Genomic DNA, 12,832 nt, shown 5'->3' with positions numbered 1-12,832 from the left:
ACGGAGCAGACTTGACCCATTCCCGCTCCACGCGACCGATGCGTCCTGAACGGTGTCTCGTTCCATCGTACCCTAATGAAAACGGAGCGGATAAAGACCTGACGGATAGATCTCTAATCTCAGGTCAACAGACTCTGTCCGAGATCCAGCTCCTCTCTCTCCACCGCCTCAAACGTTCCCCGAAAGCACCTTCACCCACCACCAAGTCACCAACCCCATCCCTCAATTATAAATTTATATAATATTATCACTGACCTCAAGTTGATCCAACCTCCAGTCAAAAATTTCTTTTTTGGTAGGAGAGATCAAAGGAGGGTGTGATTTAAGGGGGCCTGAATTCCAAGAAACCCATTGCCTCTTCTGCTACGAGGTGCTGTTGGATTTCAGGCAGGAGCTCTGAATCAGGGGGTTTCAGGTTTCAGGAAGCACAGCAATGTCTGGCAAGGAAATCTTCCACAAGGTGAAGGACAAGGTAACGAGAAATGGAAGAGGAAGGGATTGTTGCTTGGTTTGCCTTGCTCATCGGCTGTCTTTTCTTTTTGTTCTGCTTAGCTAGTCTGATCCTTGCATCCAAGATTTGTGCGGAAATTTGAGGGGAGGTCTTGGAGTGTGTTCAGGAAGCGCTTATTTAGATTGTTTTGAGAAATCTTTGGAATGATACTGGTTGATTGAGTTGTTTCTTGGTCAAATTTATGCCTTCCCGGTGATGATCCAATTTTGGGAGTCACTGGATTCTGATGTCCTGTACACATGAACATCTTGTTAACGAGGCCGTGATGCAGCGAATTTTTGTGTGTGTGTTTTCGGGAACCGGAGGTTGAGGGGGTTGTTTACATTGGTTTCATTACCTGAATGGCGTATTGGTGATGGATAAGTCTATCAAAAATACGTTGAAGTAGAAGATGGCAATCTATTGTTCTGCAATACCTTTGAAAGAACAAAAAATGGCATTCTTCGTGTAGCTGGGTAGTTTTTTCGAGAAAAACTGATTGATTTTGCAAAAGAAGTATGTGATAAACTGATAATGGATGCCATTTGCGGGTGTGTTCTCTGAGATAGAATGCATTGAAAACTATAGAAGGTATATTTTCCTTGTGGGCAAAGCTAGACAACAAAATTACGTGAACTAAGTCTTATGGCTCCTGGTTTCTCATTTCAGAAGCATATAAGAAGCTAATTTTTTAGGACAAATACATCTTTCAATGTCTCGTGACCAGATTTTGATAGGAGAGCACAAGCTAATAATGAACCATAACCGACCTAGATCTGAGTTTACATTTCAACAAATCCCACATATATCTTTACTTGTTTGGTATGGTGCTTAATTTATTTTCAGCATTTGGAACTTGTTTACCCACTATTTTTGTTTGAAGAACATGTATATTGGTTTTGCCGGACCATGGGTCCTGCTTTGTTTTCTGAACCCCTTGAAATTGTTTATCAACACTCTTGATGAAGATCTCTTTAGTAGCTGTATGTGCATGTGGATGTAAATTGATTCTGCTATGAGGTTCCAGGTGTACTACATTTACCGTAGGTCTTTATTGTATAATAATCGTGTTCAAGTTCTAGCTATTCAAAATTTATGTGAAAATTTCAATTATTTGCAGTTTGCTCCTAGCAGTGTCAGCTTTAGGGTTTACAAGAGCTAAATTTGCTTGAACTGAATTTGTTAGGATTTGATACATTCAATTTCCACTAAACAATTGAAGCATGCTGGATGTGCATCATGAGCATCATCCTTGCATACAAAAAAAGGAACCAGAGGGTGAAAACACTGAAAATTACTAGAAATGCAATCATGTCAATGAATCACATTCTGTTGGTCAATTCATTTTATTTTATTTCTGTCCTTAGTCCTTATTGATCATGTAATTCTTTTTGCACGTGCCCACAAAGCTTTGTTTACTGAGCTAAAATGATTGGATTTTATTTTATGAGAACCTTTAGCTAGCCACTACACTTGAGAATATCATTTAATAGATGTTCGTGCATGTGTGCTTTACAGTGTGATCTAAGGTTCAACTCAGAAGTTGGAAGTTACCATGAATTGTTGTCCACAAAAGGATGTGATCATGAAGAAATGCAGACATTATCGACAAGTCCATTTTTGTAGAATATATTTTTGTTCCTTGTTTTCTAGATGCTTCCTGTGATGTTCACACCTCTGATGCAATCTGTGGCCAGAAGAAAAAGGACACTTGTTGCCAGCTTAACTGTGTTCATATGTTTTAAACATGCTTGTTTTTCTGTTTTTCTTAGTGTTGTGCTCTTCATTAATACAGTATGATTGACATGAGAGTGCATGTTTTTCCGACAGGTGAAAGATGCTTTTAGTTCATCAGGACCAGAAACAGGGAAAGGCAAGACAAAGTTGTCAGGCAGGCGTGTCAAGCATGGTTACCATCTGGTGAAGGGCAAGTCAAATCATCCAATGGAGGACTATCTAGTGGCAGAGTACAGGCAAGTTGGCGAACATGATTTGGGTTTGTTTGCGATATTTGATGGTCACCTGGGCCACACTGTGCCAGAGTTTCTGCGTTCCCATCTTTTTGATAACATCTTGAGTGAGGTAATGCTTCAATTTAGTTTCCTGTTATCTTTCTAGACTCAAGTGTCAGTGACAGCTGCGAGCTACCTTTGCTATGTGCTCAAATGATGTTAGTAAGAGTATTCTGTGCATTACGTGCCAAGTGTTTGGATATGGTAGCTTCATATACTTATGACCTATGGAAGGGAATGCGGATGATGACTTCTTATGCTATAAAATGTTCTGTACATCATGCGCCAGATACCCTATTAGTTGCTGTAACAAGGTAACAAAAGACTAGGTTAGGTTAAAAGGTGCATATGCTTGTAAACCTACAATCTTCATGCAACCACCATACTAGCAAGAGCAAGAAAGTGAATGGCTTGATGTTCAAATCATGTCTAGGTGGCAGAGTATATTTTAACTCACAAGTGTGCTTTGTATTGACTCCTGCTTCCTCAGCCAGAGTTCTTGAGTGACCCAAAAACTGCTATCCGAAAAGCATATCAGCTTACCGATGAGAAAATATTGGAAAATGCATCGGAGTTGGGAAGAGGAGGCTCCACTGCTGTTACTGCTATCTTAATAGGCAGTGACAAGTACGTGAATCTTGTAGTTGCAAATGTTGGGGATTCGCGAGCAGTTATTAGCAAGAGTGGTGTGGCGAAGCAGCTTTCAGTTGATCATGAACCAAACAAGGAGCAGCCATCAATCGAGAAAAAGGGTGGCTTTGTGTCAAACCTACCAGGTAAACGATTATCTCTTGTTGCTGCCTACCATTGAGCTGCATGTCTGGAACAACATTTTCATAACAATTTAGAGGTTCTGAATTAGGTGTTTTCTAGTGACATACATAAATTTCTTTGTTGTCTGCTGGTCAATAACAGCTTCTTTCATATCATAGTCACATGCATACGATCTGTAATTTATTGAGATTCGATCTGAAACATGTTTCGCTTGCAGGTGATGTACCACGTGTTGATGGGCAACTGGCAGTTGCAAGGGCATTCGGAGACCGGAGCTTAAAGAAGCACCTCACCTCTGAGCCAGATGTGGTCGAAGAACCAATTGATGAAAATATGGATTTTCTAATTCTAGCAAGTGATGGCTTGTGGAAGGTAATACTGATACATATGAAACTGGTATTCATACCAATCATTCCTCTGAAGGGTTATGGAGTTACCTGATTCACAGTCTAGTGTATTTCTATATCTAAAGCTTAACAAACTTGTAGCATGAGGGATATAATTTATGGGGGTTTGTAGCACTGGTGTACGTTAATAACATTTAAATGGACTCTCATGTCTGGCCACCCCTTTTTTGGTGGATTACATGAATTATGTAATAGTTTGTTGATGTATATAATTTGATTTAAACATGGTTTGATGAGGGTTAATAGCACTGGTATATATCTTTATTTTATGGAAACACAGGTGTAGTTTAAGCAATATAATTTAGTATACCTGAGAACATTGATTCTTCTAACTCATGAATTACATTTAAATGGACTCTCATGCTGATATGTGGCTCACTCATTTTGTTGTGGGTTATGATAATTATGGATTGAGCCCTTTTATGAGTCGCTAGTCGCTAAGTTGCTTAAGTCCGTTTTTACCATTTTCAATGATTATAATGCTAGAATTGCACATATTCAGGTGATGTCGAACCAAGAGGCGGTGGACGAGATCAAGGACTTCAAGGATGCGCAGGCAGCCGCAAAGCACCTGACTGAGCAGGCTGTGAACAGGAAGAGCAAAGATGACATATCAGTCATCGTCGTCAAGTTCCTGTGCTAGCGAAATGTCAAGCTGTTCACCTCCAAGTTGTACAACTGTTGTCGTGTTAAACGGTCTTAATGCTTGCTGCTGTCGGGTATTGTGTTTAACCTTCTTTTGTTTTGGGGACAATCCACAAAGGGTATCAATCAAGGCTTGTAACGTATTGTTGTGTGTTAAAGGCTCCAAATAAAGTATGTATCAACTACCATCATTGTAATTTAAGTTCGTTGTTGTTCATTCTGGTGCAGTAATCTTTATTTCATAAGATTTTATCAAAAAGAGGGGGGAAATACCCAGTTAGGGCTTGTTTGGATGCCAGGGGCAAAAACCACATGGAATTAAACCCCGAAGGGAATTTTTCATGTGCCAATGACATCCTCTTTCGGCAAGGGATAAAAACTCTACCTGAGAAAAGTTCTTGGTTGTTATTTGGGAGACTTAGGGATAAAAATCTCAGCCAATAAAAAAATTTAAAAAATAAAAAAAGAATTTGAAAATGCTGCTAGAATATAGAAAACACGTGGCATGGTTAATCTTTCGCAAATACTGATACATGCATGTGATCAAGTTAATTATTAGTAGTGTTGGTCACCTACGCCGTGCCTACTGGGTCAGCTTGAGGCACGGCACGACATGGCTCGAGGGGTAGCCTGGCCGTGCCTGGGCGGCGTGTTGGCACGGCTGGTCTAGCCTCAGCTACCCTCGCCCCGCCGGCCTCGTCACCCGATCGGCCGCCTGACCGCCCTAGCCGCCCTCGTCCACGTCGCCCAATCGTCATGCCTCGGCCGCCCTGTCCCGCCGATAGACTGCCTGATCGCCTCGCCGCCCCCGCCTCGGCCACCCTCGCCCTTGCCCCCACCCTGGCCGCCCTCGTCCGTGCCGCCTGGTCGCCTCATCACCCCAGCCCCCGCTGCGCCACGCCGCCCGGCCGCCCCTCCCCGTTAATCTCACAACTGTGTGTAGATCAATATCTAAGCAAAACCCAACCCTAATTAGGGCGGCGGCTACTGTATATAAAAGACTAGAGTCGGCCAAGGACCCCTGGACGTGTCCCTAATAGACTCCAACACGTTACACGGCCCAACGGCCCAAAAGATGGTGGCGCAGCACCCTGACAGATTCTGAACGTCCACTTGTTTCGACGATTCCCGTTGACTCAGAAATAATTTGGACATGGAACCAATACCGTTGGAAAGCTTATCTCCTTAGCTTTCCAACCATGTGTAGAACGTCGAAAACGGAGTCCGTATGCGTCCTGGGCGACGATTTTAGTGCGGACTGGTCCTGGACTCTGAAACGGACTCGAACTGGATTGGGCCTCCACCTTGGCTTGAGCGCCCTTGCTGTTCTTCTCCCGTGTTCCTAAGTAATAATACATCACAATTATTCAGTAGCATCCTATCCTCATCAAAATATAAAGGAACACTAAGGAACGAGCTCACCTCATGATTTAGTTGACGTGCACGAGCTCGTGTCAATGGATCTATTGTTGGAGGAATACTCGGTGTGTGTGTGTATCCGAAAGAGTGATGTCCTCATCATCGTGAATGTCGGATTTTACCTCTGCAAGAGAAGAAATACCACAAGGAAGTCAAGGAGTGTTTTGTGCAACATCAAGAGGAAAAGGGTTGAAAGCGACCTGACTCAAGTGTGACCGAACCCCTCAACGGAGACGTAGGATCCCCTCAAGGATTCAAACTTTGGGAACAACATCATCGTCTCTCCGTTCTTTGGTTATTTCGTATATTAGCTTTACTTTATTGCAAGTTCATAAATTAATTTGTGTTAATCCTTGTGTTTATATCTCATATAGGATTGCATCTTGTTACTTACCCTAGAGTAGATTAAACTTTTGTATTTAATTTCATTAAGTCAGAATTTGAGCTTTTTAGGGTAATTTTAGAAAAAAGACCTATTCACCCACCCTCTAGGCCGCCATCTCGATCCTTCAGTTACCCATATATCATAAGCAAAAATCATAAAGCAGATCTAATTATCTACTGTCATAGTTTTATTGAATGACAGAGATCAGTTACCCATATATCATAAGATCAACTTTTATAGTTTTACTAGACAGGTGTTACTGGATTAATATGGGCAATTGTTACAGGAATGAAGTGAACACATCGAAGTATTTTGTGAATCTAACTATCTAAGGATCCTATAGTGCTACTGTTAGGGACTGAACTGATTCTTGGCTGGTCAAAACACAATACATATCGCCACTCAGTATTGACACAACCAAAACTGTATTGGCTACTAAGTTTTCTAAGAACTTAGTTGCAGAAATAATAAACCTCCAGTAACCGCTACCAGACAATCCTATCTATGGCAACATAATTTGTTTGGCCAAAAACTAAAGTAATCGAGCTCAGTATGACAATAACACACACAAAACCATTACGATTTAGTAAACTGCACCAAAAAAAGGGAGCTCACCTACGTGAAGCAAAGAAGCATGAACCAGTTCCAGCAGTAATTTCTCTGCAAAAATTACAACGAGAAGTAGCACAATTTAGTGAACAAATACAATATGATCAAGATCTAGATTTACTGAGCATTTAGCTCTCAAATATAGAGGTTTAAGCCTCTGAGATCAGGTTAGCCGATACGCATTCGGAGGCTGACAAAGGTATAAATCAATTTTAGGCTAGGTACGTGCATAGTTCAGTATTCTAATGGTGTTGATTGAATTCATAGATGGTTAGGACGATCAACATGATTAGGATAATGTTGCAGATGCCTCCAAGCTCGTCGAGAACAACAACATGCAGCAATTGATGGATCTAGGTAAAACACTTAGAACCCTAGAAATAAGAGGAAAGGTGAGGAAGACGAAGAGATTGAATTGTTACTGGAAGACGCTGAGCTGAGAGATCATGCCACACTAGAGTGGATTTGCCTCGCCGGAGCTGAGATGCATCGTCGGAGCAAAGAGACAGTCGCTGAAGAGAGATGAGGTCATGAGGCCACTGCTGGCGAGGGGGAACAAGCAGGCAAAAACCACTGGTAGAGACCCCCGCGTGGTTGTTGAAGCGAAGGCAAGGTGTGATGGAGGCGGTGGAGGTCGGCGACAGGGACAATGCATCACGAGATCAGAGAGAGCGAGTGAGAGAGAAATAGGGACAAAAAAAGCATGGGTCGGGAGGCATTTTTTTTCTCCCCATGGATCGATGGGAATAGGGATGAATGAGCCAGAGTTATTTCGACCTATGAGATATTAGAAGGCCACCTAGGTTTGGAAGGGGATCAAACCCATGAGCCGAATTGTTCCCATGGAATGGGCTGAGATCCCAGCAGGGATTGGTCCATCGAAACAAGACCTTAATCTCACAATTCACCCTAGATTTACTCCTTGTGTGTCTCACTAGTGCATATTTTTGTTTTATGGTAGCCGACAACATGTCGACAACGATGCGTCAGTAGTGATTTCGTCAATCTCCAAACTCTGTATGTATAGTCTTTAGCAGACGTTGTGTGAGTACGTGTATATGGTGGTATGATGTTGTATTTGCGCATGCAAGTTGTATTGGTGTTTTAAAAAAAAGTGCATGGATGTAAATGTTTGTAGATGGCGTGAAAACCCCTTTTTTTCCATACCTGAACAAAAAATAAGCCTTCTTCCTTTTCAAAAGCCTGGTAGGGCCCAGCCCGGCATCCTGCGACCCAGCCCTGCCCGACCAGTCTTCCCTCGGCCCTGCCGGGCAGCAAATTCTCACGTTTTCCCACCCGGGCCGCCCTTTCTCAACACTCATTTTTTCCCCAGGCCCGGCACGGCAAAATCCCTCATGTTTTGGCTGCTGCTCGACTCGGCGGCGCACGTTACAAAACCCTAAAACACAAGGCCTCCCTTCCTCCTCCCCGAACTGCCGCCTCCCCTCCCGCGGCGCCGGCGAGCCGAAGCGACGCGAAGCGAAACGATGCCGCGGACGACCGTGGTGGAGAGCCCCGGCTGCCCGCCGCTCCGCACCCTTACCACCGACGTCCTCGGCCTCGTCAAAGGTGCCACACGGGAACCTTCTCCCCTTGTCCCATTCCCTTCGCTGCGTGCCCCCGTCCTCTCCTCTGCGCGCTCTACTCTGCACTGACTATCCCCGCCTCCCGCCTGCCTGCACAGTCGTCGAGGCCCGCGCGAAGCCTGCGGGCGCCGCCAAGGTCGTCGAGATGTGGGGCGCGCCCGACGCCTCCCGCGCCATCGTCACCGCCTCCTTCGCCGACCGCGCAGCCGACCCCGTGAGCACGTCCTCTCCGTCTCCTTGTCGGCCGAGGCTTTGTCAGATTCATTGATCATCAGTGCGTGCCTTTTATTTGTGTTATATTTTGCTCTTGCAGGTTTTGGCTGTGGCGAGGAAGAACGGCGTTGTGAGTAGCTGCTGCTCTTCGGAATCGAGGCGCTTACCTTACTGCTTGTCTTGCCCCCATTGGTGTCTGATTTTGATGAATTCGTGTAGGTTGAGCTGCTGAATCCTCTGAACGGCGATGCTCTGGCTGCTGTCAAGGCCACGGGACCGGAGCCAAATGATTCTGGTCCAGAAGGTGATCCCCTCGTCGCGCTGCATCTTTTCTCAAGACAGGCTTCAGACTCGATGTAATTTTTCATTTCGCAATTGTTCATTTGTTGTCATTCTAGATTTCTAGTTTATGCTGTGCTCCATCTACACGTTTACACATAAAAGTTGTAAAATTCATGGTTCTTTTATAGTTGTGGATGGTGACCAAGTTATATTGACCTCATTGCGCACAACAGGTTGGGTACATTTATTGCCTGCACGGAGAAAGGCAAAGCATGTACGAGGTCTGTCGCTAAGGAAAACACAACTTCTGGCACAGACGCTGGGCCTTCAAGCACGTGGGATGTGTGCAATGGGGGCAAAGTGCAATTTTGTTCAGTGGATCATGGTGAAAGCTATGCAATATTTGGAGGGTGAGTTTAAATAATTCCAAAACGAAGTTTTATGTATTAGTCTAAAAAAATCTGTGTTTGCTTCATTGCTTTCGTTCACTAGCTTTTCTGTTTGGGATGCAAGACTGGTCAGCAGCAAATTTAAAGTCCTAACTATTGATTTCATTTCATTGTAGGCAAGGTATAGAAGTGAACTTGTGGGATATCACATCTTGTAGTAAGATATGGTCTGCTAAATCTGTAAGCACTCATTGGCTTTTTAACTTCTCTCTGATATTATTAATGAACCATCATTTTTATTAATTGATTGTATTTCCTTGTTTTGTCTGAAGCCTCGAGCTAATAGCCTTGGTATATTCACTCGACCTTGGTTCACTGCTGGAAGTTTCTTGTGCAAGGATGACCATCGTAAAATTGTAGCCTGCACAAATAACCATCAGGTAATGTAAGCTTAGTGCTCGTATGTCTTGATATGCCAAGAAAAACTCTAAACATAAGTTTTTTTGGTAGAATTTCCCGATGTTTGAGTAACTATAATGATTGAGCAGATTCTGCTTGTTGAGTAAATGACTAGACATAAGTACCCGAATTGCAAAGATGCTAGTTTCTGCTGCTAAGTCCATGTGAGTTGGTTTAGATGCATGCTGTTTTTCCCAATTGTGTATCTAACACACCAGGCCCAAAACTTGCTAAAGGCTACCCCATGCAGGACAGGCCCACATACATTTAGCATCTCACTTTCCCTTTCATCATTGCTTTGCGGTACTATGTTTGTGCCAAGAGGCATTATATGCTAGTATTACTCATTTCATGCTTCCAATGTGGGACTAACCCACTATCGCAACACACAATATGGACACTTGGGCTCCTGTAGTGGACTGGTGTGTTATATTGTAGTTTCCTTATAGCTTACAAATTAAAGGGCAATGTCTTTTGTTTATTTTCAGTCTTCTAGGCAGTAGTTTAGCAAGGCTTGTTCTCGCCATTGGCATCTCTCATAGTTTTGTGGTGCATTGAGCCATTGATGATGAGGCTTAACATTTTTATTTGAATGATTACTTTTTGCAGGTCCGCTTATATGATACTGCTTCACAAAGACGACCTGTAGTTTCTGTTGATTTTAGGGAGTCACCAATCAAGGCAGTTGCTGCAGACCCCAATGGACATGATGTCTATATTGGTACAGGAACAGGGGACCTTGCTTCCTTTGACATGAGAACAGGTATGTTAAGCTGGTATATGTTATCTTCTGCTTACACATTGAATTATAAACTTGATCATATGATGGCTTCTTTAGAATGTTATGTTAGTTTAGTTTCAATTTTTGTAATCAGCTTTTGATAGCTTATACTAAAATGCACTTCCTTTCTCTTCCATTGTTGCTACTTAAAAGTTTAATGCACATGTCTACCCCTATGATAAATGTCACGCACATATGCTCAGGTGACCTATATAGCTAGCAGTTCTATAAGGTACTGGTCTATTTATTTTGTTTGTTTATATCAGTTAGCTGATGATCTGCAGCTAAGTGATTTATTAGAACTTCAATGCTTACCTACAAGTCTAGACTCACATTATACACATTTTGCCATTTTGGATAGACTGATCATTAGGTTATTAGTTGTCTAACACACTTGTTTATATTTTATTGAACTATAAACATATTATCAGCAATGGGTTATCAGTATCAGGAAGAAATTATTTTAAATGGAGATAATGACTAGCAGATGTTTGGGTCATTATAGATATATCTTCATGATTGTGTTGTTAAAGAACCACATGTGCAATCCATGGTGAACTGCTATTCGGCTCTGTAATTGATAAGATTGCAAAATCAACCTTTCCCTCCTGTTTCCAGGTAAATTGCTGGGATGCTATATTGGCAAATGCAGTGGGAGTATTAGATCGATTGCTAGGCATCCTGAGCTACCTTTGATAGCTTCTTGTGGTGAGTCTACTTCCAGAGAGCATCTTTTCTCTCCATTGGGATAATTCTATTTTGCTTCAACATTCTAGATAACTTCTGTTACAAGTTAAAACATCAAATTTCAGCCACCCACTGTGGTTTTTTATTCGTTTTTTATGAATGCAATCAATCAAGTTAGCGTTCATCTCAACTTCAGTCATAGTAGTCGCCTTTCATTGAACTTGCTTGCATGAACTCATGACACTCTTCATCTTTGTAGGACTGGACAGCTACCTGCGTATCTGGGACACAAACACACGACAGTTGCTTTCTGCAGTATGTTTAAGAACTGCTCTCATAACACTCAAAACTCTGTCAGAGTTTGTTTTCTTTACTGCATTGTGAATTAATTTTGGACTTCTTTTCATTTAGCCAGCAAAATGAAGTAACTATGTGGTCATTGACTAGGAGTTCTTTATTTGTTTCAATTTTTTTACTTTAATGTAAATTACTTATTTCTTGTACTTGTTGAGCTATTTCCATGATTAACCTGTTGTCTTGTGTTTTCTTGTACAGGTCTTTCTCAAGCAGCACCTTACGAGTGTGTTTATTGATTCACACTTCTCAGTTGAAGGTTATCATCTATTCCGAACCATTTTCGTTTCTCTGCACTTGTTTGGTATTTGTATTATTTTCCAATGTGATTGTTGAGTTTTGAGTAAGCTGAACACTAGGCAATCTTAGCAAGCTTATATCCTGAATAACATAGTGGTTCAGAGAGCAGCGCTTCCTTCATTATAACCTTAAAACTAGTATACCTTAAACTCTGGATTGTCCTATGCTAACACTGTTATTGCTCCAGAACCTGATGAAATGAAGTCCAAGCAACTAGAGCCTTCGGTGCAGGCTGAGACTGAGGTCAGAAAAGAAAAGAAGAAAAAGGAGAGCAGAACGATTGAGGAGGACGAGGAGCCTTCGGTGCAGGCTGAGGCTGAGGTCAGAAAAGAAAAGAAGAAAAAGAAGAGCAGAAGGATTGAGGGGGACGAGGAGCCTTTGGTGCAGGCTGAGGCTGAGGTCAGAAAAGAAAAGAAGAAAAAGAAGAGCAGAGTGATTGAGGAGGACGAGGAGCGAAGCGGGGTGGTTGACCATGACAATAGCGACGCTGAAATGTACACCCCGAAGAGAAGAAAATCTGGAGAAAGAAGCAAAGGCCTGAAAAAGAAGAGCAAGAAACAGCAAGTCGCCTAGGACAAGTACCTTTGATCTCATCACCTGCCTTTTACTTGATTTTTGTAAAATTAAACATTTTCGTGTTGTCGTTTATTCGAACACAGAATCTACTGTTCAAGTTTGAATTTCTGTGCGGGGTAGTTCGCCTTCCTTTTTATGGCACTGAATTCTGCAAGTAATATAAAAAATGAATTATGGTATACCCGTCACTCGCCTGGTTGCCACCCGATATTCTCTAACTGCACTTGTGCCTCTAGTTTGAGTAAGAATGATCTCCTTATGCCATTTCTGTTACACCTTTTGCATAAGAAAAATAAGAAGTGAAATTGAGGACTCAAGATGCCCCCAAAGGACCAAAAACACCCCTCCTCTCATTTGTGTCGCTCCTCTACCTTTCTTCTTTAGCTATCTGTATCCTTGCGACCTAGCTCTTGCCCTCCTGGTCGGTGTGATGTCTGATGTCCACTGCCTTGTACCTGTTGTGG

At 42.5% G+C, this 12,832-nt stretch overlaps 2 protein-coding genes across 2 annotated transcripts; both read left to right on the top strand.

Annotated features, from left to right (window-relative positions):
• The first annotated feature begins 50 nt into the window (after window positions 1-50).
• On the top strand, window positions 51-4,545 carry LOC133890895 (probable protein phosphatase 2C 62). Its single transcript, XM_062331520.1, has 5 exons — window positions 51-472; window positions 2,321-2,572; window positions 2,993-3,278; window positions 3,494-3,648; window positions 4,186-4,545. The coding sequence occupies exons 1-5, from the start codon at window positions 434-436 to the stop codon at window positions 4,324-4,326; spliced, it is 873 nt and encodes a 290-aa protein (XP_062187504.1). The 5' UTR covers window positions 51-433; the 3' UTR covers window positions 4,327-4,545.
• A 3,548-nt stretch (window positions 4,546-8,093) lies between these two features.
• LOC133890434 (uncharacterized) lies at window positions 8,094-12,547 on the top strand. The gene is made up of 12 exons (XM_062330804.1): window positions 8,094-8,310; window positions 8,426-8,541; window positions 8,641-8,670; window positions 8,760-8,896; window positions 9,056-9,232; window positions 9,388-9,451; window positions 9,544-9,651; window positions 10,280-10,433; window positions 11,070-11,159; window positions 11,398-11,453; window positions 11,694-11,751; window positions 11,980-12,547. The coding sequence occupies exons 1-12, from the start codon at window positions 8,229-8,231 to the stop codon at window positions 12,363-12,365; spliced, it is 1,458 nt and encodes a 485-aa protein (XP_062186788.1). The 5' UTR covers window positions 8,094-8,228; the 3' UTR covers window positions 12,366-12,547.
• The last annotated feature ends 285 nt before the right edge of the window (window positions 12,548-12,832 follow it).

This window comes from Phragmites australis, chromosome 14, assembly GCF_958298935.1.
Source record: "Phragmites australis chromosome 14, lpPhrAust1.1, whole genome shotgun sequence".
In the NCBI taxonomy this organism is placed as follows: Eukaryota; Viridiplantae; Streptophyta; class Magnoliopsida; order Poales; family Poaceae; genus Phragmites; species Phragmites australis.
This window is presented reverse-complemented; position numbering and strand designations above follow the sequence as displayed.